The sequence below is a fragment of the Taudactylus pleione genome, unplaced genomic scaffold (genome assembly GCF_031769625.1).
Source record: "Taudactylus pleione unplaced genomic scaffold, aTauple2 ptg000336l, whole genome shotgun sequence".
NCBI lineage: Eukaryota > Metazoa > Chordata > Amphibia > Anura > Myobatrachidae > Taudactylus > Taudactylus pleione.
This window is the reverse complement of record NW_028284737.1, coordinates 4,029,116-4,054,803: the sequence shown is the minus strand read 5'-3', so window position 1 is coordinate 4,054,803 and position 25,688 is coordinate 4,029,116. Positions and strand designations below refer to the sequence as shown.

At 42.5% G+C, this 25,688-nt stretch overlaps 1 protein-coding gene across 1 annotated transcript in view; it reads left to right on the top strand.

The window, feature by feature from the left end:
• Positions 1-637: 637 nt before the first annotated feature.
• AP3B1 (adaptor related protein complex 3 subunit beta 1) overlaps positions 638-25,688 on the top strand; it is a 249,412-nt gene continuing 224,361 nt past the window's right edge. Inside the window, exon 1 of the mRNA XM_088443910.1 lies at positions 638-934. Within this exon, the coding sequence (XP_088300036.1) occupies positions 765-934 (170 nt within the window). The 5' untranslated portion in view covers positions 638-764. The remainder of the gene's footprint in view (positions 935-25,688) is intronic.

The following is a 25,688-nucleotide window of genomic DNA, read 5'->3' as shown; positions in this document are numbered from 1 at the left end:
GAGCAGATGGGACAATGCAATGAACGACCATTGTGAATGATGGATCGGGCCTACACTTTATATAGATGTGTACGATATATCTTTCCGATCCGTGGCGGAATGATATATATCGTATAGTGTGTACTGTGTACCCAGCTTTAATCTTTGCAGGGGTCCCAGCCTATGTGATGACAGCCAGGAGTGTGATACATATTTTAATGATGGTGATTGTGCAAAAAACAATACCCATAGGGCTAATACTAACACAATAAATAACACAATAATGCCATAAGCCACAGACTATCAAACTTTCTAAAAAAGATAAAAGTGGAGGTTTTGACCTTAGCAACCAATCAGATTCTAGCTATCACTGTATAGAATGAATTAGATAATTGATAGCTAGAACCTGGCTAGTTGCCATGAGTAACACCTCCTCTTGTCCTGGGTTATTTTACGACATTTCCCCCTTAAAAAGCGATGATTCGTGACGTCAGCGCTAGCTACCTAGGAGTTAACACGTGACACATTCTTACACACGGCCTGTCACGCCCCTTTTGGGGTTTTCAGCTTCTGATTGGTCCAGCCGGAATTCCCACTAGCCAGCTGCTGTTCCGTCTGCTCCCTCAGCGGCGCCGTGTCAGCGCTCGTCACGTGATTCCCCCCCCCCCCCCCCCCTGGTTTCTCTCTGCCAGTCCCGGCTTCCGTAACGCTGACAGCAGTTACCGTGCGCCGCCGTCCTGTCACACTTCCTCACACCGGCACTGCCACCTACCACAGATCCCACTATGAGCGGCTCCATGTCTAACTCCAGCACCGCCCTCACCTACAACCACGACTTCAGCAGCAGCAGCGGAGGAGGCGGAGAGTCTACAGAGCTAGCACAGGAGGCCACACCGGGCGGCGGCAGCAGCTCCACACCGGCTGGCCTGGGTCTGTTCAGCTTCGATCTAAAGAAGTAAGTGGGGGAGGTCAGTCAGGAGGTCTGGGGGGAGCAGGAAGGTGCAGCAGCTGTCATGTACTCTCTGTGGTCGTGCTGTAGACCTGTGCTAGTGTGAGACTTGTAGTTCTACAGCATCAGAGACCTAGGCTACTTGTCTCTGCGCTGTATATGATAGGTAAGCCGGTTACATATGTCTCAGGCCTGCTGGGATTTGGAGTTCTACAGCATTAGCGCCATAGCCTGCCTGTCTGCGCTTTTGGGGTACTTAAGCCGGTTAGATACCAGTCATGTCTTCTAGTCGCATGAAGGTATGCTGGGACTTGCAGTACTACAATTGCAAAGTCATAGTCTACGCTATATACAGTAAGTTGGTTAGGTATTGGTCAGGCATGCTGGTACTTGCAGTTCTACAGCTTTAGAGTCATAAGAGACCCATACATCTGAGACTGGTTGCTGAATGAACAAACTCTTCTTCAATGGTCGGAATCGGCAAGGCGGGGATTGTTTACTTGTTGAATTTCCCTGATCTGCATATGGATTGCCAAACATCGATGGCCGTCGATCGGGTGAGATTGGCAGAATCTGGAATCTGGGCTTTAGATGTTTGGCCCGCAAAAGGCATGTGGGAACTTTCAGTTTTACAGCTATAGGCTATATCTGTGTACATAAAGTGCAACTGGATATGATTGCACTGTATAAATAAATGCTAATAAACTTGTTAGTGCTCCAATCCTAATGTTTGGTCAAGGCATGATGGTACTTGCAGTGTCACAGCTGATGGCGAGCTAGAGGCAGCGTAAGGTTGCTCTATGTACTGTTTTTAATTTGTCAACTTATCAAATATACAGTGTAGGTTTTAAAGTTCCAAATAGTTTACACTTTATGCGGTCAGTTCGACTAGATGCAAGTTTGTCAAAGCAAACTTGCATCACAAAACTCACATAAATCACATCAATGCATGCACCTGTGAAATGCAGAATTCAATTAGAAATGGCGATTTGTGAGTCTCGCAGTGAGGTCTCGCCACTTTCTTACAGTAAGTAACCTGCCAAAGTGCCTAAAAAAAGTGGGGAATTATACAGGACCCCAAAAAAGTGGCAACTAAGTAAAGTAGTGGAAGTTCCTTAAAGGTGGCAAATGACTGGTTTTTGCATTTCTTATTAATGGTGTAAAAATGATAGGCAACAAGTGTTATTCAGCAAATTCAATTCTTTACAGGCATTTAATGTGCCCCTCAATACTGTAAAGTGATTTTATAGTTTTTATACAAGTTTTTAAAAGTTGGAAAAAAACATGTTTAGTTCCCCACCTTCTAAGTTCTAAACCCCTCTCTCATCAATACAACATCTCTACATACCTGTCCCACATCACTTACACCTCCACATACCTGTCCCACATCACTTACACCTCCACATACCTGTCCCACATCACTTACACCTCCACATACCTGTCCCACATCACTTACTCCTCCACATACCTGTCCCACATCACTTACTCCTCCACATACCTGTCCCACATCACTTACTCCTCCACATACCTGTCCCACATCACTTACTCCTCCACATACCTGTCCCACATCACTTACTCCTCCACATACCTGTCCTACATCATTTACATCTCCACATACCTGTCCCACATCATTTAACCCATTATTGACCTTTTTTTTTTTTTTTTTCTTTTTAGAGAAATTCACCTAAAAAATTATGTTCTACACTATGTCCTAGTATTTTTACCTTAAAATAAATATTTTCTCTATCTTTTCACCTGCTCAGGGGGGTGTGCACAGAAAATGTGAATTTGCTTTGAAAATACAATGCGAGTTTGGAATTGAATTGCAATTTGCTGTGAAATCGTCTCACACAACCCAACTCACTCGTAATTAAATTGATCCCTATGTGTGAATTGAGGCTGACGTTAGTTATTCATTTTAGTGTTCTGCAAAAAACAATTATTGGTTAAAAAAACGATTTAAGTTTGATCAAACAAAAATAATGTAATGGGCCTTAGAGCATCATAAATAACACATATGAATTAATAAACTAAAAAGTGAATTTATTAAAATAGGAAATAATTGTAATGAATAGTAATAATTTTTATTTATATAGCGTTTTTCTCCTAAAGGACTCAAAGTGCTTTACATTTACAGTACAAAATACAAAACAAGCTTAAACAAGGGACATTAGTGAAATGCTTGGGTGAAGACGTAAGTCTTGAGTCTATTTTTGAAGCATTCTAGAGTGGAGGCCTCTCGAACTGTGCGGGGAATTGAGTTCCATAAGGTTGGAGCCCCAAAACTGAAAGCTCGACCCCCAGACGAATTCCTGGAGATTCTAGGTACTGTTATGTTAATAGTCCTTCGTCAACGGATTGCAGTAATCGAGTGGGGCGATAAGGAATCAGAAGCTGCTTTAGGTACCTTGGGCCATGGTCATGTAGGGCTTTGAAAGTTAGTAATCCAATCTTGAAAACAATTCGCCATCTGACAGGCAGCCAGTGAAGGGAGTAGAGAGTGGGTGTTATGTGGCTGAAATGGGGCTGGTTGGTTAATAACCAATGCACAATAATACAAAGTAAAATGAATTGCTCCCGGAGTATAAATCTTCAAATCACATTACTAATGGTGCATACACACGGGATGATCGTCAATGATATAGTTGAACGATCTCCCGGGCACACCACCAACCCGCCAACGATCCGCGATCTCCCGGGCACACCACCAACCCGCCAACGATCCGCGATCAACGATCGCGGGTCCCTATAGTAACCTGGTTGTTATCGACCAGGTTGGCCTGCATGCACGGTCGATGGACGAGATCTTTATTGTCGAAATGTGCCCGCAGTTCAGTGGTGGGTTGGAGGTACCGAAAAATGTGCGATAGAGATGTGATCGATATCGTTCATTTAGTGCATTTTAATCGCACCGTGTGTACGCACCTTTACATTGAAACTTTGGAGCAGATAGAATGTCTAGACAAAAGTTTAAAACAAAATGTTAATCTTAATCCTCAATACAATGTTGCTTAAGTAAGATTCCAATATTGAACACACCTTAGAACCACGGACTCAAATACTAACTTATAGTTCAAACCTCTTTATGTAGAAAAAGGAGAATAGTTGTTAACGGCGCTTGGAGCTAGCGAAGTCACAGTTCTGCCAAACTAATGTCCGTAAGAGGCCTAATGTAATTACAGCTGGTTGTATTTGTAGGAGCAGTTGCTTTTAATGACAACCAGTGTTACCCTCAGCCAGATATGATGTAATTTGCCACTTGGAATAGGCAAAGGGGGGCGTTTCAATTGTCTTGCATTCCAAGTGATGGGAACTATTCAATTGTTTGAGCAACCAGCCCCACTCTGGCCGCAGTCGCACGCCCAAAATCCTGGGATTAACTGTGAAAAGCGGCTGCTCCCGTGCTGAGTGTCAGTTAAGGCGGCCAAAAGCCATGTCTGCTACAATTAAGGTGCCCAAAAGCCTTACTTTGCGAGCAGAAAGCCGTGATAAGTGGTGGGTGCCCAAAACAATTGAATCACCCCAAAGTGTCACAACATGACAGTTCTCTCTCTAAGGGCACGATTGAATTCACTGCTATACTGAATAGCCCCGTGAAGGAGTTCCTGGAGCTATTCAATTGTCTGCACTGTTAAGTCCGTCTACAGGATTTCTGCTTGCACCCTCCGCTGAGAGCAGAAATTGGACTTACAGATGTGTCCTCAAACATCTAACCCCCGTGCGCTACAAATCGCGTTACATGCGACAAGGTAGTGCAGAGTGTTTTTTTCGTGATTTCTTTTAACCTACAAATGTGTTTTATTTGCACATGGTGTGAATAGGACGCACAAGCAGCTTCTGATTAAAATTCTACGCGGCATGCCTATATTCTGTCTGCGACTGCGGGTATATCTGTGTTAGTGTCAGCGGCTGTGACACTAACATAGCATTTTGCATGCATAACTGCCCACAGTCGCACACAGAACATAGGTATGCCGCGTATAATTTTTTTTTTTTTGCAAGTAATATTTTATTGAAAACATTTTTTTTTTTGTAGAATACATTGACAAATATAAACAAGAAATATATATATACGAGTTACACTGGCAAAAATTTCTTCAAACAAGAAATTATCTCATAAATTTGGGAATCTAAGCATGACTCTAATACTTTAGCCTAAACAAAAGAAAAAAGACATTGATATATTCTTGAAATACACATTCTATATTGTTTCCATAGAAAATTATAAACATAAAAAGAAATAAAGGAAAAGCATAACAAAGTCATAGACAAACAGAGACAGAAAAACTAATTAAAAGAGAAAAAGAAATGAAATAGGAAGGGTAGAGGAGGGGTGGGGGTGCCTCTGGGGGCTAGGACACGAGAAGCCGAGACTCATAAAACAAATTATAAACTAGGAGTCAAGTCGTATGTGTCATGGTTTTATATTTGTCAGATTCACAGAATTCCAACCATTTTCTCCAAATTGATGTGTACATCTGAAATTTATCAGGAGAGGACATAATAATGTCATCCATGGATCTGTATATTTTTTGTAAACAGATAATGGAGAGTTATGAAAGTTTAGTAGCCAAAACTCTGGGCCATCAGGGACATCTGAGCCCAATAAATCACGCGCTATCGAGATCACATCATCCCAAAAAACTCTTAAGACAGGGCAGGTCCACCAAATGTGAAAGGGGGTTCCCAGATCCGTTCCACATCTCCAACAACAAGCTGATACCTCAGGATACATTTTGGATAAAATGGATGGACATCTATACCATCTCGACAAGACTTTAAAAAGAGTCTCAAGGGTAAGGACATTGGTGGAGCTACTCCATGATTTCTCAAATATAGGCGTCCACTGAGGAGCACTGATCTCCATGCCAATGTCCCTCTCTCAAATTTTAGTGAAATTTGGTAATGTAGAGAAATTATTTTCAATAAAAAATTTGTAGAGAATTGTCAATGTGTGGGAGGACAGTGAATGAGATACTACCAACTTCTCAAAAGGCGTTAAACCTCGAGATCCCACCGATCGAAGATCGTTTGACATAAGTGTTTAATCTGGAGATATCGCCATATCTCGCCATTAGGGAGGGACCATTTGGACTGGACATCAGCAAAGGGCAATATTCCAGATGGACCATATAGCTGTCCAACTCGTACAATACAATACCTGGCCTGGACCAAAGTTCAAAGGTCCGGTTTGAGATACCAGGGGGAAATTTGGGGTTATCAAATAGTGGAGTAGGGTGAGGAAACACATCCCAAGCCCCTCAGACGCTTCCATACAGCAAGAGTCGGGCCTATAGTAGGATGTGAGACCCTAGGCAGATTAGATAACCAAGGTAAAGTGAACACTCTAAAAAGGAGTTCTCAATGGATATCCATTGTTTTGGGGGGTTCGGCCTAGACCAGTCATATATTCTAATCAGCATTACCACATCATAATAAATGCCAAAATGGGGTAGTTGGAAACCACCTAAATGTCTTCTTCTAAACAAAATATCATGTTTGAAACGGGGAGCCCTCCCACCCCATACAAAAAGTCTCACCATTTTATGGAGATCTGCGAACTAACTACACTGGAAGAGCCTGTAGTAAGTATAGAATGCGAGGCAAGATGTTCATCTTGACAACATTCACCCTCCCAATCCACGAGATGCCCCTAATGGACCAAGAACTAAGCTCATGTCGGATTTTTCCTAAAATAGGAGTGAAATTAAGCAAATTAATTTTGGAAAGGTTATTGGGGAGAAGAACACCAAGGTATTTCAAATATGCGGGATGCCATTTAATTGAGAAAGCTTGCTGTAACCCAGTGAGAGCCATCTGGGGTATGTTGATATTTAACGCCATTGATTTAGAATAGTTGATTTTAAAGAAAGACAAATTGCCAAAAGTCAGAAATTCCTGCATCAAGTTAGGGAGGGATACCGTAGGATTGGTAATAATCACCAAGAGGTCATCTGCAAAAAGGGAGAGTTTGTGTTCTGAATTTAAAACCCGCAAACCGGTAATATTAGGATTAGCTCGAATAGCTCTTGCCAGAGCCTCCATGCATAATATAAATATAATTGGAGACAGAGGGCAACCCTGGCGCGTTCCTATTCAATATTTGAACAGGATTGGAGAAATCTCCATTGACTTTAACCTTGGCGGAGGGATTCTTATATGATGCCAATATCCTATGTAAAGAGGTGGATTTCAAACCCATGTGTTCTAACAAGCCCTGCATACAGTCAGGTGCATACATATTGGGACATTGACAGAATTTTCATATTTTGGCCTCTATTCACCACCACAATGGCTTTGAAATGAAACAAACAAGATGTGCTTTAACTGCAGACTTTCAGATTTAATTTGAGGGTAATTACATCCAAATCAGGTGAACCATGTAGTAATTACAACGGTTTCTATATGTGCCTCCCACTTTTTAAGGGACCAAAAGTAATGGGACAAACTAAACAATCCTAAATCTAACTTTCACTTTTTAATACTTTGTTGCAAATCCTTTGCAGGCAATTACAGCCTGAAGTCTGGAAGGCATAGACATCACCAGACGCTGGGTTTCATCCCTGGTGATGCTCTGCCAGGCCTCTACTGCAAATGTCTTCAGTTCCTGCTTGTTCTTGGGGCATTTTCCCTTCAGTTTCGTCTTCATCAAGTGAAATGCATGCTCAATCGGATTCAGGTCAGGGGATTGACTTGGACATTGCATAACATTCCACATTTTAGCCTTAAAAAACTCTTTGGTTGCTTTTGCAGTATGCTTCGGGTCATTGTCCATCTGCACTGTGAAGCGCCGTCCAATGAGTTCTGAAGCATTTGACTGAATATGAGCATATAATATTGCCCGAAACACTTCAGAATTCATTCTGCTGCTTTTGTCAGCAGTCACATCATCAATAAATACAAGGGAACCAGTTCCATTGGCAGCCATACATCCCCATGCCATGACACTACCACCACCATGCTTCACTGATGAGGTGGTATGTTTTGGATCATGAACAGTTCCTTTCCTGTCTCATCTGTCCATAGGATGTTGTTCCAGAACTGTAATGGCTTTTTTAGATGTTGTTTGGCAAACTGTAATCTGGTCTTCCTGTTTTTGAGGCTCACCAATGGTTTACATCTTTTGGTGGACCCTCTATATTCACTCTTGTGAAGTCTTCTCTTGATTCTTGACTTTGACACATATACACCTACCTCCTGGTGAGTGTTCTTGATTTGGCCAGCTGTTGTGAAGGGGTTTTCTTCACCAGGGAAATAATTCTACTGTCATCCACCACAGTTGTTTTCCGTGGTCTTCCGGGTCTTTTGGTGTTGCTGAGCTCTCCGGTGCGTTCTTTTTTTTTTTTTAAGAATGTTCCAAACAGTTGATTTGGCCACACCTAATATTTTTGCTATCTCTCTGATGGGTTTGTTTTGATTTTTCAGCCCAATGATGGCTTGCTTCACTGATAGTGACAGCTCTTTGGATCTCATATTGAGAGACGACAGCAACTGATTACAAATGCAAATGTCACACCTAGAATCAACTCCAGACCTTTTTACCTGCTTAGTTGATAATGAAATAATGAGGGAATAGCCCACACCTGTCCATGAAATAGCTTTTGAGTTGATAGTCCCATTACTTTTGGTCCCTTAAAAAGTGGGAGGCACATATAGAAACCGTTGTAATTCCTACATCGTTCACCTGATTTGGATGTAATTACCCTCAAATTAAATCTGATAGTCTGCAGTTAAAGCACATCTTGTATGTTTCATTTTAAAGCCTTTGTGGTGGTGAATAGAGGCCAAAATATGAAAATTCTGTCAATGTCCCAATATTTATGCACCTGACTGTAAATCCCCAGTTGACGCGATCGAAAGCCTTTTCGGTATCAGTTGATAGAAGCATAGTAGGTACAGTGGACTGGGTCGCAATATGGCCGCGTATCATTTTAATCAACAGAAGCTGCTTGTGCGTCCTATTCACATCGCTGTGTGAATAAGACTCATTTGAAGGTAAAAAGTTGCACGAAAAGACGCTCAGCACTACCGAGTCACTCCACGGCATAGGACTACTAGAAGAACTGTTTAATGCGCAAGGAGGCTATAGATGTATAAGGACACATCTGTAAGTGCCGGGTGGGATGCTGTTTTCCATTTTACACTAGTACGATCAGCATAAGATAAGATTCATCTTACGATTTCCCTTTAACTCCCTGGCAATCCCGGCCACACGATTGATACACGATGTACATACGATCTCACGATACGATCGATCTGCAGTTTAGGAGGGAAGGTCATTGAAAGAACGCACACTTCAAAATGTCACTGAAATGATGCCGGTCGGACGCACGATGAATCGCATGCACAAATACATGGCAAGACCTGCATACGATAACGATGGATATGACGGGCTGCACATCTGATCATAGGATACATTTTAAGAGCGGCGGGAGCACGCTTTGGATCATATCCTATTTAAAAAGTGCAGTATTTCCACACAATTCATCGTACGATGCGTCGTAAATTGGGCAATCAGCCCGAACGCGCACTAGTGTATGGCCAGCATTAGATGCATTTTCAGCAAAAAAGGCGCCTGGTGGTATCAGAATATCACGTGACCTGGCTTTTTAGTGCAACTGCAGCAAAGATGTGTAATGTCACATCTGTAACACTTTTATTGCAACCCTTTCCTGCTACGGGAGGGTTCTTCGGCCAGGGTCTGTCCCATCACTTGCTGCAATGGGGGGCTGTTGGTGGGAGAGAAGGAGTGGGGGCGCTTCCACTCGCATGCATGTTGGAGTGGGGACAGACCACACACCACAAAGTATGAAACAAACATCATCAATCTCGCAGTGATAAATCTTATCAAAGTAACTTTTCTAATGTAAACATCAAATGTTTAACTCCCCACTAGTTTATAACCATCCATTTTATTATTTTTACATTTTCCTCCTTAAATTTTGCTCAGTTTAGCCTGATGTGTGGCTTAATCAGGTCTAACATGCACTTTCTAGTCTAGTTCCTGGTTTACCCATTGTGGCTTATGAGGGTCACATTTGGCTCTATGAGCTACCAGAAAAGAGGACTTTATGTACAAATCATATTCACACTGAGAAATGCTTTGGTTCTGCAGTGCTATGCCCAGCTCACCACCACGCCTCAGACAGTGTGAAAGTGCAGCTGGCATGTCTGGCTAATCAGTGTTTTTCTTTACTCTTTTGTTTCTCTCTTAAAAATGCTGCTCAGCTTGTACTCTTGGATGGATTAGCGTGAGGGGATATTGGCATTGTTTTTATTACATCCGCTATTTTTGTGTGTTTTGAAGATTTATTTTACATTGGGCAAAAAGAGTCTAGATGCCCCTGCCTCACCCCCCCCCCCCCCACTTCCCTTTCGACACCCCTGCCTACTTAGAACTGTAAGGTGCGATATAAAATATTGAATGAAGCATCGAGCTGGTGGATCATAAAGCACTTTAGGTGAAATAGCAAGGAATGTCCTTAAAAATTTGCCCTCTGTGCCCCTAATGTAATTTCAGTACAATTTAAGCCTCTGAAATAGCTTTCCCTTTGTGTTTTAAATAGCAATTGGGTATCTGGGTAGGTATACATCTGCATAAGCACTATGTTATTGAGTGAGAATAGCCTATGTACTGGTTGGGTCACGCTCACTATGCTCTATTAAAACTTGTGTCTTTAAACCAGGGCTCGACAAAGACTTTAGACCTGGCGACTAAGTTTTACAAGAGTACAAGTATATTTAATTGTTAAAAAACGCAAAAGGCTCCTCCGGAAATGGTTACAGGAGTAGGTGAGGCATGCCTGTCACAGGAAGAGGAGTGTGTACCTGCCACATTCAATCAGTGTGGCTCCGCCTCCTCCCTCCTGCAAGGCAACGTTTGTGGTGAAGAAGTCACCAGAGCCGCCTCAGCCTCACCACGTAGAGGGACAGACGGACGGACAGACCGACAGTCTCACGGGCCATGCTGCCGCACTATGACTGCCCGCTAGCATGAATGGAGCCCACCCTGCCTGACTGTGTTGCTGCAGGATGGTGCTGGGGCCGCTGCAGCTCCCTGGTCTCGCACCCGCGGGATCAACTTGGACAGGGAGCCCACATACCCAGTCCAACGGGGATGAGGGCTCAGACTTTTAAAGTAAGTGGCTGTTAGCCCTCCTAGCTCGAACAGAGTGGGGTAGATAAGCCTGCAACCCCTACAGCCTGGGGCTTCTACAGTGCATACTGGTACTTGTAGTTCCCCTACAAGTTTCCTCGGCCTGCTGCAGTGACTATAAGGGGAAAGTTCCTATGGTTGTATGGGGGAGCCTGTCATTAACACCACTGCTAGTTTGCAGCTGGGTGAGTTGTGTTGCAGCTTAGAGGAGGGCATTATTATATTGGGTACCCTGTGTGGTGGGTATTGGTATCAGTACAGGGTTCTGTATGTGTGCCGCCCATCAGGAACTGTCCCCCCCCAATATATGTGCCACTCACCAATAACTGCCCACCCAGCTGTATATGTGGTAGTCACCGATAACTGCCCCTCTGTCCTGTCATCTGTCAATAGTGCTATGAATGGAGAGGCCTGGCCTCATTCTGGAGGAGGGGATTACAGGGACTATCTGCCACCCACACCTTTGTATTGAGCCCTGCCATCCAACTAACCCAAAGTGTAATTTCCGTATATGTAAAAGACTGTGCAATAGTTATCGCATAAAGGAGATAGTCTTAGATGTGCTAGACCAGGGGTAGGCAACATGAGGCACTGCAGCTGATTTGGAGCTACACTTCCCAGCATGTCCTAACAGCCAAATTGTTGCAGGACATGCTCGTACGTGTAGTTCCACAGCAGCCAGAGGGCCGCACATTTGCTGCCCCTGTAACTACTCAGTGCTAGATAGAGCAACCTTTGAAACTAGTATGTGCTGTGTGCAGTGTTGTGAAAGGGCTTCACTGAATTTGGGGTATATTTTGTGGCATAACATGAACTGGGGACAGCTATGGGCATGCAATAGAATCTGATGACCATTAAAGAAGCATGTTTGGTGATCTGATGGCATGCAGAGAGATTAAGGGGCATGTGTGGTGGCCTATACAAGTTTTCATATATTTTGGTCGCAGACGATGGTGCTGCTCCTAAACTTTTAAGATGGCTCCTAGATATTTACAAAAACTTGTCTGGCCTTGCTTTAAACACAGACGTTTCCATGTTTTAAGAAAAGCGCCCTCATTGGGTGTGGATGATCACAATAGTGCTGCAGTGTCTTCAGCCCAAATATACAGCTCATTCTGTATTAGCGCAAAAAGTACCAGACAAAAATGGATGGAGGGGCGCAGTGTTGCTATTTGAATTATAGAAAAAAGTACATTACGGTAGAGAATGCCAGTGCTACTGATCCGCCTAACAGGTCTTTTTCCTTCAATTTTGATATTTCATATATAGTTTTGATTGCTTACTGGAGAGATTTCCATTGGACCATATTTTATACATGTATACACTGCTGTATATTTAGATTCACATGAAGAATTCCCTGCAGCCTCTTTTGCAACATGCACCATATCACTTGTGATATACGTAGATTATTTGGATTGCTTTTCCCTTCAGGCCCGGGGTTGGAATGTTTTTTTTTTTTTTCACCCTGTAGAGGATTTAGCTTTTTCAGCATGAAAGAGTAGTCTGTGTGTGGTGTGCACATGACTTCATACTGGTTATGGAACTTAATTATACTGGAACACACAATGCCTGCAGGCCAGGAGGTAGCAGTCTTATCCAATGCTGGGTGTGGGTTACATTTATGCTGTCACTTTCAGTGTTCTTAAAAGTGGCATAGAACAGAATACCTGTTGGTTTGGGATCTCACTATATATCACTATGCTTTTAGAGCATGCAATCTAACTGAGGACAATGTTGGAAGACGCTGAGTGACACCATTAAGAGCCTTGCGTGTGACAATCATGACATAAATCCATTACATGGCTGCAGCTCTTATGGTTATGTTTAGACAGCGGAACAGTAAACTTGATCCAATATTTATTCTTCTGTTTCTTATGTGATCCATGGAGATAAAGGGACTGTTCACATTTATGTCTGCTCTCCTGCAGTTTGTGAGCTGCCAGCGGAACAGATGGTTTTATTGGAAACTCCTAGTAGTAACTTGAGGGGGTGATTCGTCTCAGCGGGAATTCAATAGTGCTCGGAGGGAGCTCCCGGAGCTATTCAATTCATCGCGATGTTTACTCCAACGGGAAGCGGTTACGTCTGAGAATTTCTGCTCTCGCACCTTAGCCTGTGTGTTTAGTCGCGAGAACCGGCATTCTCTGACTAAAGTGACGGCCGCGAGGCCGTTAGTGACGCGCTAAGCCAGGAAACGGCCTCGCGGCTGTCACTTTGGTCTGAATTCACCTCGCACCCTCAGGAGGGTGCGAGAAGAAATCATTAGCCGGACTAAACAGCGCACTGAATTGAATAGATCCTGGTGTTCCCTCCCGGCTCTTTTCACTTCCCACTGTATTGAATCGCCACCTGAATGACATTTCATGTACAAACATAATCATTCCTTGACAAAAGTCCATGGAAGATGATGTTTGTCCATGAAAGATGACGTTTTGCCTCTTTCTGAGACCCGATTTTTGGAGGGAAAAATCCGAACTCTGCGTGCAAATTCGAACTTATCCGAGCCTGCACATCCCTAATTATTTCCTGTATTTCCTGCAAATCTAAACCTTTGTATTATGTTTATGATTTCTGTAAAGAGCCTCTAGTCCTTCTGTAGAAAAGTGCTATATAAATAAAATTATTATAATCCCAGTATTGTGAAGTGCTATATACAATTACACAAACAATACCAACTTGCATCCACAAGATGTCGCTAGAACAATTGCAGTAAATAGCAACTAAATGCAAACAAGCCTCATATCAGTAATTGCAGACCTGAAGTAAACCAGCATACTTTTTATTTATTTTGTGTACAACACACACACCCTCATGTCATTGGGAGATGGCGGCTCTTTGTATAGTATGATCAGCAGGTAGTGTGGGGATTTGGGGGGTCTTTTTCGAAAGCACTGTAATTGCTTAAACAGCCAGCCAGGCAGCCATCCATCCATCCACCCACCCAAAAACATCCCTTGTTAGGTGCTGCTGTTTGTCAGCAATATAAAAACACACAATATATTCTCTCAGCTGCATTCAGGTTACAGGGTGTGACATTAATGACGATATATAGCCTCTGTGTTTACTGCACAAACTATATATCTTTTCAACAAGGCATATGCCAACTGATTAAGTATATAAATTATTGGACAATTGTCCAAAGTGTTTCATTATCTTATTATTAATTTGATTACTTCTCTAACTATTTTGATTAAATGACATTTATGTGGATATGATCCCTTTAAATATTGATTTTGCTGTTCAGTTCTGACTTCTCCCCTCTTTTAAGATTCACTATTTGGTCTAATTCATACCCTGACCCTGCGTTGGGGCTTATACGAATTAATATTTTATACACGTTCTAAATAATGCTTGCTATACTAGTACTGATAGTACTTGTATATTTTATGATGGCAGCTCTAAAGACGGAAACCATTGATTTCAATTGATTCTATGGCCACCTGCTTCAGTTATAGTTGATGCATTCATAGTCCTGTAGGTGGCAGTCATGCCTCCAGAGCAACAAGGTTCACTGAGCAGAATAACGCCTTATGGGCACATACTGTTTTTTTAGAAATGGATGTTTTAAAAAAAATAATGAACATATATCATAAATATAACTAAAATAGATTTCCCATTAGTGCATTGTAAACATATCTTAAATACAAATTGTTCTTAAATAAAATGTCCCCACACAAGCTGAAGGAAGGCGATCATCTGTTGATTTTTAGGGATTAGTCTGTCCTTTATTTTGCTATACATGTGCATATAATGTACCGATGACCTTCATTATATTTATTATTCGCTAGGAAGAATGGGTGTCATTGTATGAAAATCTTCTGTTCTCGAGGTGTCATTCAGACTTTGCTTTTGCACTTCTCAATAATTCTGCAAGACGGAGATTCTCAGCTGTCATAAGCTGGTATTTAATTTAAAGGGACTGCTCACATGCTGAGCAAGTTTTAGGTAAATATTAACATTGTAATATAAAGGCTCTGGTATTTTCTTTCCTTTTATATACATTCTACTTTCTCTTGAGGATTATTGGTGTCTTGGAATGTACATTAGTTCAGGTTAATGTTTTCCTTATGAATTTATCTAAAAAATTGGAAGTTTCAATGGAATACTGAAATTTCCCGTCTATTACTGAATACTAAGGTGTGAATGTAGAGTGCTGGCTGAAGTTTCCCATTTCTAATGGTAAGCGATCACTGAAGCCATGTCACAGGACTACCACGTGTAGTGGCACCAGACCCCAAACAGCTGCAGCTCATTATAACTGTCTGATGCAGTACAGACACCTAGCCTCAATATGCCATGTGGTGTGAGTGAGCTCTGCCCAGGGGTGTAGACTTAAGCTAGGTACACACTGAGACAACGGGCATTGCCCGTCCACACTTGAACCAGTTAACCAGATAAGTTTAGAACAACGGAACGATCACTGTTCTGTCTTTCATCAACTTACCATATGTCACTAGCAATGTCGTTAGGTTCTATGTGCAGCACATCAAACCGGTTCTATGTGCAGCACATCAAACCGGTTCTATGTGCAGCACATCAAACCGGTTCTATGTGCAGCACATCAAACCGGTTCTATGTGCAGCACATCAAACCGGTTCTATGTGCAGCACATCAAACCGGTTCTATGTGCAGCACATCAAACCGGTTCTATGTGCAGCACATCAAACCTGACGACGTTGCATGCGACCGCTGGAGCACACACATTGTTCGCACACAGTGACGATGTAGGCGATTTGTCGTTATGAAACGGAAAATCGGCCCGACATCACTCCACTGTGTTACCTTAGCTTTGGTCATATATCAATGGATGCTTCAAAACCACTTCATGAGACTGAACTGTTAATTTGATAAGTGACAATTCTACATCTGTTTGCGACTGAATCTGAGTATTTTTAAGACTCAGAAGAAAGCAAAAGATGCTTGACGCAAGCCAAGTCGCACGGTACCTGGCGCACTGAGGACTGGTTTAGCAAACCTTTGTCAGTAGTGTACGGGAACGCATCTGTACATCCTAGTAAGCTCAGGTGGCTGTACAAACTTAGTGCTGTGTAACAACTTCATCATTGTGTTTGTGTTTATTTCTAGTACCTCATCATGTGACATAGCGTGATCATGGGACTCGGTCCTCATGTATTCTATAATGTGATGCTGCAAAACTCCAAGATGTTAGCTTTAAAGGTTACTTTAAATGTTTTTTTTTTTTTTCCTGATGGATATAATTTTCAAAAATATATAAAAAAAATATATGAAATATTCATTGTAGATAACGTTAGAGAATTCTTTGATAGCTGCCTGTTATCTACCAGAGTTAAAAAGGCGATCGCTTCACCTAGCTGACCTGACACTGTAAACGTTTTAATAGCATTTAGTAGCTATGAATGAGCTCCATGAAGCAGACACACCTTATGGGAAGGTCTGCCTTCAGGTTAACATACACACTTGTCTTGTAGAGCAACATTTAAGTTATTGTACATTCTTCTCCTAAGACACGTGAGTGGATGGACGTCTTTCTCTCTCTCTCACTTATACCATGTGAGCATGACATGTGGGATTGTGTCATATTAAGTTACACATGAGCGAAAAAAAGGAACTTTTGTTTTTGAGCTTCCTTTTTGTGTTCAGACATACATTAACAGGGATGAGAGACACTTTAATCTAGCCGCCCTTAAGTCCAAAGAAAAAAAAAAGAGCGAGAAAGACTGGCTGATTTGTCACTTCAAGCCAACTTTGTCCTAAGCACCATGGCAAAGCTGTTTTTTAAAGGAAATGACCTTTGACAATTTTTCAAGAAACTGGCTGTGTGCTAGAGGGAGTGGGTATCCTGTCCTGGCACCGCAACTGTGTCCCGGAGATTTATCAGAAGATCAGGTCTGGAAATTCGTTTCGTTTTTGATTAAGGTTGTGCACCATGGAACAGCAAATAGACTTAATAAAGAAAGTGAGTGCCACCTCTGCCGTGAAGTCTGTTCTCAATGTGGCCGATAACCTTCAGCTTAGTTTAAATCCCGAGCCAACTGCTGAGGAAATAGGATTGAGCAGCACTGAGCAGCCTTGCACTCAGTTAATTACTAGGTATGTATTAAGTTTAAGTGATGCATTTTATAGATGTCTATAGATTTAAAAAAAAAAAAAAAATGTTGTGTAAAAGGTAAAATGAAGCTCAGGACATAGTTTTCATAAGTGATCCCTGATTTATTCTCTATGAAGCGGTCTAGGATTGCGTGCTTAAAGCATAGTGGAAGGTACTCGCTACCGATTTATGAGTCAGTTCTGGGTGTTGGCAATGGAAGTATTCTTTTAAAATCAGCAAACATACCTGTCTTTATTCTGCTGTGTGCAATGCTTTGTATCCATATAGTTCCACAGTAAATGCCTTTTGGAATTCCACTCCTACGTCTCAATATACCCAATTGAATAGAATTTTATGTACTAATCCTCTTTTCTAAAACAACTATGTTAATGGCCTTCGATCCGGGGCAGAGTACTTGCCTGATAGATGACCAGATATCTTAGAACTTGGTGAACTTGTCAAACGGCTTGTACTATTACTGGAGGTAGAAAATACAAACCTGCCTGTTCAATATGTGAAATAAACATTTTCAGGGTTGAATGTTTAAACATTTAACATTAGTAGCAGTGAAGCTGCAGCTATGGTCTTGTGCCATCAGAAATGCAACATAAGAATTGTTACTGCCACACATTGGTATAGAGAACCTTAGACACTTCAGTATATGTATGTTGTGATGGAACTTGGATCCAGTATATGTTATGATATAATCGCAATATATACTTTTGTGAGTCGTACACTGTTTCGACAGTCTTATGTTGGTCGTACGCATTTGACAGTCCACAATGAATCTCTTCTGGAAATATACTAAGCGGTCTCTTTTATATGCATATGTAATCCATTTCAGACAAGGTTGGAGAGAAAGTGTCTGAAAACAATGTATAAAGAGCACTAATTACCCTTCTGTTTGTCTTTGCTCATTTCACCTTCATGTGTCTCTCACTCTCTGAGGTCACAGCATGTTCTGATCGAGCTATGTAGTTATACTCGTTTTAGAAACTTCTGTGTTTGAGGCACGTTGGATATGTGGAAATTCCGCTAGTATCTTATTTTTTTTCTTCAGTTTTTGAGCTAACAAGCAGATATATTCAGGGCCCAATATAGAATAAGCACATGCAAGTAAGCTGAATACAGAACATAAATAACAAGCATGAGATATTACACATCTATACATACAAGTGTTTTGCATACGAGTACTTACCTGCATAGTTAATGTGACGTGTATAGTGGTGGATGCATGTTAGGTAAGGGCAATGTGTGCTCATGGGACAGTTTAGTTCTGCATCCATTGGGTTGTGGTATACTGTGCAGGTTTTGGAAGTACGGTCTTTGATAGTGGAGGCTACTACTAGGTATCCAGAATACATAATGACTGGTCTAGTACTTGGGGGCCAATTTATCAATCACTTTTTTTCATAAAATATTGTAGAAACGGCAGTTTCCGCATAGTTTTATGGTTTGTTGCTATGTACTAATGGCATAAATGCAGGAGATTTCGCAGAAATATCAGACGGAGTGCTAATTAGCACTGCAGTTCCCAGTCCCCATTATAATGAATGGGGACTACAATCTGACCCCTATGAACCAAACTAGTTTGCCCTGCTAGTTTACACCATCTTCAGACTTTTTTCACAGCACCCCTAGGCCTAAAAGTTTCTTATTGAACAGTTGAGAAAAAAAATGAAGTAAATTGTGTTTACCTGCCATCCTTTAGGAGCACAATTCTGTCCACCACCACATAACTGAACCTGTTAGTCCACACATTTTGCGATAGGCAAAACCATTGATAGTGGCTACCAATTTCATTGACCATAAATTGATTTGGTCCTGGGCCACCAACCCGTGGCAAGTGCCCCACACACCCAGTTTGGGAGCCACTGGCCTAGCATAAACCTCACTTAAGATGTTCTACATATATTACAATATATTCAATAGGGTGCGCTGTCAAACAGCAGCTGGTACGAGGGTTGTCAAACCTCCAGACAGAAAAAAGAAATGTGTGTGTATATATACCAGCGCTAGCTACAAATCTATCATCTATCACAGTTGATAACTGGCAATAAATAGAATAAAAATAGAAATAAATAAAACTATATAAGCATTATACTAAGAAGATACAGGACGGTACTTTCACATATCAAATAATTGCAATTTATTATAGATAAAAAGTAATAACCATAAATTCATCAAAGTGCACAATTTAAAAAGAAAAAAAGTTAATAGGAAATAGTATAACTGCCACTTGTTAGACTCCCCGATCTCTCATAGGTTTAGGACTTCCTCCTGTATAGTGAAGATATTAGCAGCAAAGGTTTCCATATGCGTGTGGAACTTCCCCAAACGTCTGTAAACACACACTCCAATTGTATATGTGCTCTAGGGGGTAATCCACTGGTGGTTATCTGCAATCCAGTTTCATTTGAGGAGACTTGTCCAGATAATGTTCCAGATAGGGTTCAAGAGTCCAATCAATGTCCAAGTGGTCTGTAAAACAGCTCAACGCGTTTCCCTGGGTCTGAACAAGCCCAGCTTCCTCAGGAGCAAGTGTGCACAAAGTTCAGAAACATCCTATATGTATTGGTTGGTTAATTACACAAACCACAGCATCTCCCAGATACAGAGGGACACATCTATACAGGGGCTGGCTTTATGGTTCTTATTATGTTCTACATATATGTCTCCTTCTATGCAATAATTTTGTATTAGCGTGCGAAGGCTAAGGGCAAGGGGTGTGTGCCACCCCCCATATCACGTAAATTAACTGTCACCACCCCCTCTCCTGAGACCTAGACTCAAACACATAACCAGTTGTATTCTTGGAAGCCTGCAGAGAGGGCTGTTTACCAGTCATCTGAAACATGTAGCCCAACAACTTCCTACCATAAGACGTTGCCGAACCTTCATTAAAGGCCAATGAAAATGGAACTGAGCCTTGGTTGTACTTCCAAGGCTGCCTGCATTGCCAGCATGTCCCATTTTCCAATATATTTAGCAATTTCAGAAGTCTCTGCTAATAATGGCCGCATTTCAAATGTTAGACATTCCCTGCTGGGCGTCTATACTAACAGGCCCCTGATGGAGCAATTCACTTGTTTCTCAGTTTGGTCGCCCATTAGTAGTTATCATGGCCACAAACACCGGGTTTAGCCATGCACAGCGGCTAATTTTGTCTTATGTAGTGGTTTGGGCACCCAAACCACCGTCCGGGCGACCCAAAAAACAGGCTTTGGACACGTTTCTTCTTGCACCTCAGGACGCTATGAGAAGAATGTATCCCCCCATCGCTTTAGGATTCCGATTGGAGCAACAATTTAAATTGCTCCGTCGGGCGACTATTCCTATAGGCGCCCAGCAGGGTACGTCTATTACAATTGAATCGCCTATAATGAGTTAATGCAGTGCTTGACATTTACCGAGGGTGCAGGTCGCTATGGTGACCAGATTTTGCTCCCTGGCGCTCAGATTTTGCAGGGAGGAAGGAAGCTGTTCCTTGTCAGCCCTAGTGGAGATTTGTGGGCGTGCCGGCCCGTTGTATTGCAGCGGCCATTTCATGCACAGGAGTGCGTGTGCCGTGTGTCTCCTCCGCTGACTTCTCGGCCTGTCCGTCCCGGTGCGCTGACTCCTCGCTTGTGGTGACTCCTGTTTCGACCCGGCCTGCTTTGGCTCCTGCTGTCTGTCCCGTTCTGTGCGGACTCCTCCAGTCCGTCCTGACTGTCTGCTGTCTCCTAACTCCGTCTGTATTGTGCTTCGGTAAGAAGATCTATGCATGGCCGGCAGGGGCTTTGATTTCCACGTGTTTCTTAGCTGCGGAGGGGTGTACCCACTTAGTTGTATGGGGATTGGCTGCCTGGGGGGAGGGTTAGCTGCTCAGTAATATGGCTGCGGGGGGGGGGGGGGGTGGATTGCATGGATGTGCCACGTTAGTGGTGTTTGGTTTCCCGGGTTTTAGCTGCTCCGTATTGTGGCCGCGTGGGGGAGTGGTCTGGTTCCAACACTTTCACCCTGGCTCTAGATTTTAGAAACATTTGTTTGTTAATCTTGTTGTAACAGTGGTTGATTCACAGGTTACTGTAAATGGAATATAAGTCATGAGAATGGAAGCAAAGATTTGAGGATCATTCCCCACCCCCCCAAAAGCTCGGACTGGACTCTGTACAGTCCCTGAAATAAGAAAAAAAAATCCATCCGAAAACTATTTCTAGATGAAGTATCATTGCGCATACACTTAATATGGGATTTACTCACAATTTAACACCAAGTAATGGTGAGAAAGTAGAGGGCTTTTAGCAGCAGGCGATATTTAATTAACTGCTGGATTGTTCCTGGTTTACCTCTTCTTTTTTTTTTCTTTTTTTTTAAGGTGGAGGTAAGGGTTTTCCAGGTTCCCTTTGGAACACTGGGACTAGCTAAGTAATGAGATGTTTTAGAACTAAACCATGACTTTTTTATTTTATTTATTACAGTGTTTTTATTTAACTTGTACCTGCATTTACATTTTTCCTTGGCAAACTACAGGTCCCTGCTGCCAGAGCAAGCTGGCAAGTGTGACTTTTTAATTGCAAGTATACTGTGGCAGCCATGATTAAGCCATGCTTTTTTTTTGTACTCCCATAACCTTTGCCCCAGGCATACATGCCTACTCCTCCAGGAACGTCGGGAAAATTCCCAAATCTTATGGTGTTCACTCTAGGTCCGGCGGCGTGCAGGGTGCTGGACTTTGAGAAAGGGAACTCCAGCGTGTGCGTGCATTGAGCAAAGATATTGGCCGGTATCTCAAACACAGGGACTGGTCCTTGTCTGCCTTAGGAAGAACAGTGACATGAGCTTCAAACATTTGGGCAGACAAGTTCTTCACATCATCAACGTCATAGTATGCCTGTAATAAGAGAGGGGCCAGCTGAGATTGGAACAATTTATATTATGATATGGTAAACCCATCAGGTCCTGGACTCTTACCAGTTGGTGCGGACTTAATTGCCAACCCCAGTTTGGCTGGTGAGATTGGTTGTTCTAAAAGCAGTTGCGCTTCATCTGAAATTCTAGGAAAATTAATAGAAGACAAATAATCATCTATCTCTTTAGTGTGTAGCGGAAATTGTTCTGGGGACATGGGGGAGAGAGGAAATAAAGACCAGAATAAAACCTCTGAAGAGAATCTGTAATCTGCTCTGTAAAAAAAGCTGACACTGTCCTGCTAATTTTTAATTTTAGAGATAAAGCACTTTGTTCCCTCAAGGAGCGGGCCAGGAGATTCCCAGGTACCCCATTGAAAATACTTATATCGGCATCTGCTGGAACTATCAGCTCTATTAAACACTAAACACTATTGGTAATCTATAGTTAGTTGTCCTCCCACACATTGGGTCATATAATCCTCTATGACTCTATTATTAGCCGGTTGTTGTTCCTCTAGATCTACATCATGCAGTTCAATTTGCCGTTCTTCTTCCACACTTTGGACAGTATTGCTATCAGAGCCATCCATTGCATCTTAAACTTGCACTTCCTCTAGATCTTCAGCATGGAATTCAGTATGTTATTGTTCCACATTTTCAATAATAGATTTCTCTATAAAGTTGTCTTTAGAGGAGTCCATTTCAGTATTATTATAAAGTCATGTGATTTTAAGACTGAACACCAAGAAAAAGCTGCTTAATACTATCAAGTGAGTCTGCAGCAAGACAGGTGCCTAAAGCTGGGTACACACTTAACGACTGATGGATCACAAATCGTCAAGTGCGTATGTGCTTTGTCACCTGTTGTGCGCTCCCACGGTTTCGTCGGTCGCATCGTCAAGTCGGCACTACATGCAGCTCAAATTGGCAATGCGACTAACGACCCCATGCAGGGGCCGACATATCGAGCAGTCGGGCGCTGAATCGTCTGTGTACCGGCCGCCCGATAAGTCGGCAGGGGGGGGTCACTCGCATCGCTGGGTACACACATCATTTAGTGTGTACCCAGCTTTACAGTGGGCAGTGCTTTAGTTCACTTCTGTAACACACGCCGTTATGACATAATGATAACAGCCTGTTTGTTTGTTTTTGTTGTTAAAGTTTATATTGTTGTAAAGAAAGAACCACAATATAGTAGCAATCAAATCTTATTTTATCTTTATGAATAAAAAATAAACTTGTCCCACTGCATCTCATGTATAATTCAATAACTCTACATTATGTACACCTGCAACAGGCTGATCAAAAAATCTGCTACTGTAGATATAGAAATGACAGCTTTATAAATGATTCACTACATAATACTGTACATCCTACAGCAAGTTACCTCACACTAATGGTGCCCACACACATATCGACTTGCTCCCAATCAGCCGATGTACACGATTTCCCCTGAACTCTCCCCAGGCAGTCGTGGTCACAATTTGGAGTTAAAAATGTCCAATCTGACTTAAGATCTATCTTGCAGTGCATTGTATCCCAGATTGGCTAATCTGCCCTACAGCACGGCAGATCTGAAGATGCGAAGTACGATGAGCGGGGATGCGCATCGGCATTGTGATCAAGAGTAGAAACTCACGATTTGGCCATTTTTTACATGATCTGTCGTCACGATTCATCGAAATCGGCCAAATTGGATGAAAAGTCGTTGTGTGTGGGCACCTTAACTGTTCATCTCTCTGTTGAATCATGTTTTATGTAGTCATATCCTACCACACTGGTGCCCAAACTTTTCTGAATCACTGCGCCCGAGAGTATTGGCGTTTTTTTCACGGCACCCCTAGGCCAAACGTTTCTCATAGAGAAATACAGAAAAAAAATAAAGTAAATTGTGTTTACTGTCATCCTTAGGTTCACTTATATGGTTGTGGATGGGATTGTAGTTCTGTTTATCCTCAGATTGACCATACAAAATTTTATTTGGTCCTGGACCACCAAACTATGAAACCTCTTCAAGTGCCTGCGGCACCCCAGGGCGCCACGGCGCTCAGTTTGGGAACCACAGCTCTAGGTTTTAATTAGGGCAGGGCACCGATTATGATAGGGGTCACATCTTCGTGCATCTGAATAGTGGAGGTAGTCTTCGCGCTAGGGCAGGCAGGGCTCCTGTCAAAAAGGCGCACCTCAGCGTGTGCCCGAAAAGGGGCGTGGTCACTCAGAAAAGGGCCTGTCTTTGAGACACGTTCTTTTTTCATCACTGTAGGGGGGCGTGCCCAGAACTGAAAAAGATACTGGGCTGCCCCCCAGCTCTCCCTGCAGTGTGAATAGATGGCACTGCATTTCGTCGCTTACAAATTGGGCAGGGCGCAGTGCCCCGCTAAAATAGCCTAGCAGGAACACTAGAAGAGGATGTGGCTCTGTGACACGTCCCCCTTTCCATCACTCTAGGGGGCGGGTCCCCAAGCTCTCCCTGCGTGGGACACCCGATGTGTGATCAGTGGAGAGCCTCCATAAGGGCAGGACACACTTAGCACTTTAAAATTGGGCTAGGTGCAGTGTCCAGCTGAAACAATCTAGCGGGAATGCTAAGTACTACTAATAATAGTGGAACATGAACATGACCTAAAAGACTGCATTTTAAATAACATGGAAACATTGATCAAGTACTTGATTGTATATGAAGAGGTTTTGGTAGCTGGACAAGAGGAGTAGTATTTCCTCTGGTGGGACCTCACCTCACCCCCTCAAAGACCAGAATAAACTAGAATAATTTCAGAAAAAGTGTATTGGCTGTGAAACAAAAAACAGCGAAGAAAAATGGGTCTAAAACCCCTTTAAGCACGAAGTTACCCTTGGTACATTGCTGGTACATCGGCCGTCCCATAGTTGTACCAGATGCTACTGAAAGCAATAGACGGTAACTGTACATATTAGTTCTGGAAGAATTTTCCCTGCACTAGAGCTGTATACTGTATGATGCAGCACCTGGATTGATGGAAGTGGTGACTCTCATATCTGGTGCGCTGTATGAAGCACATCTCTATTGCTATGCATCCTGCCATTTGCACCAGCAGCTATAACGGAACAGTGAGTGTTGGTGAGCAGCATTTAGACATAATATTTACATGTATTATTTATTTAAGAAGCGCCTAGTTTTTTCCTCCCTCAGTTCTGACTTCTCATCTATCCAAGTTGACACAAAAAGTAATGTGGTGGCAACACCTACAAATAACCTGCACTTTTTCATCTCGTTCTGTCAAGTTAAAGCTGAGCAATAACAAATACAAATTGTATTGACATAATCACTGCCTGCGTTCCCTTGAATAGGATAGGCTACTTAGCAGTCTGTGCACAGGGCACACAGTGACATTGGTGAGAGTGGTGGGTGAATAGGATAGGTTACATAGCAGTCTGTGCACAGGGCACACAGTGACATTGGTGTGAGAGGTAGGTGAATAGGATAGGTTACATAGCAGTCTGCACAGGGCACACAGTGACATTGGTGTGAGAGGTGGGTGAATAGGATAGGTTACATAGCAGTCTGTGCACAGGGCACGCAGTGACATTGGTGTGAGTGGTGGGTGAATAGGATAGGCTACTTAGCAGTCTGTGCACAGGGCACACAGTGACATTGGTGAGAGT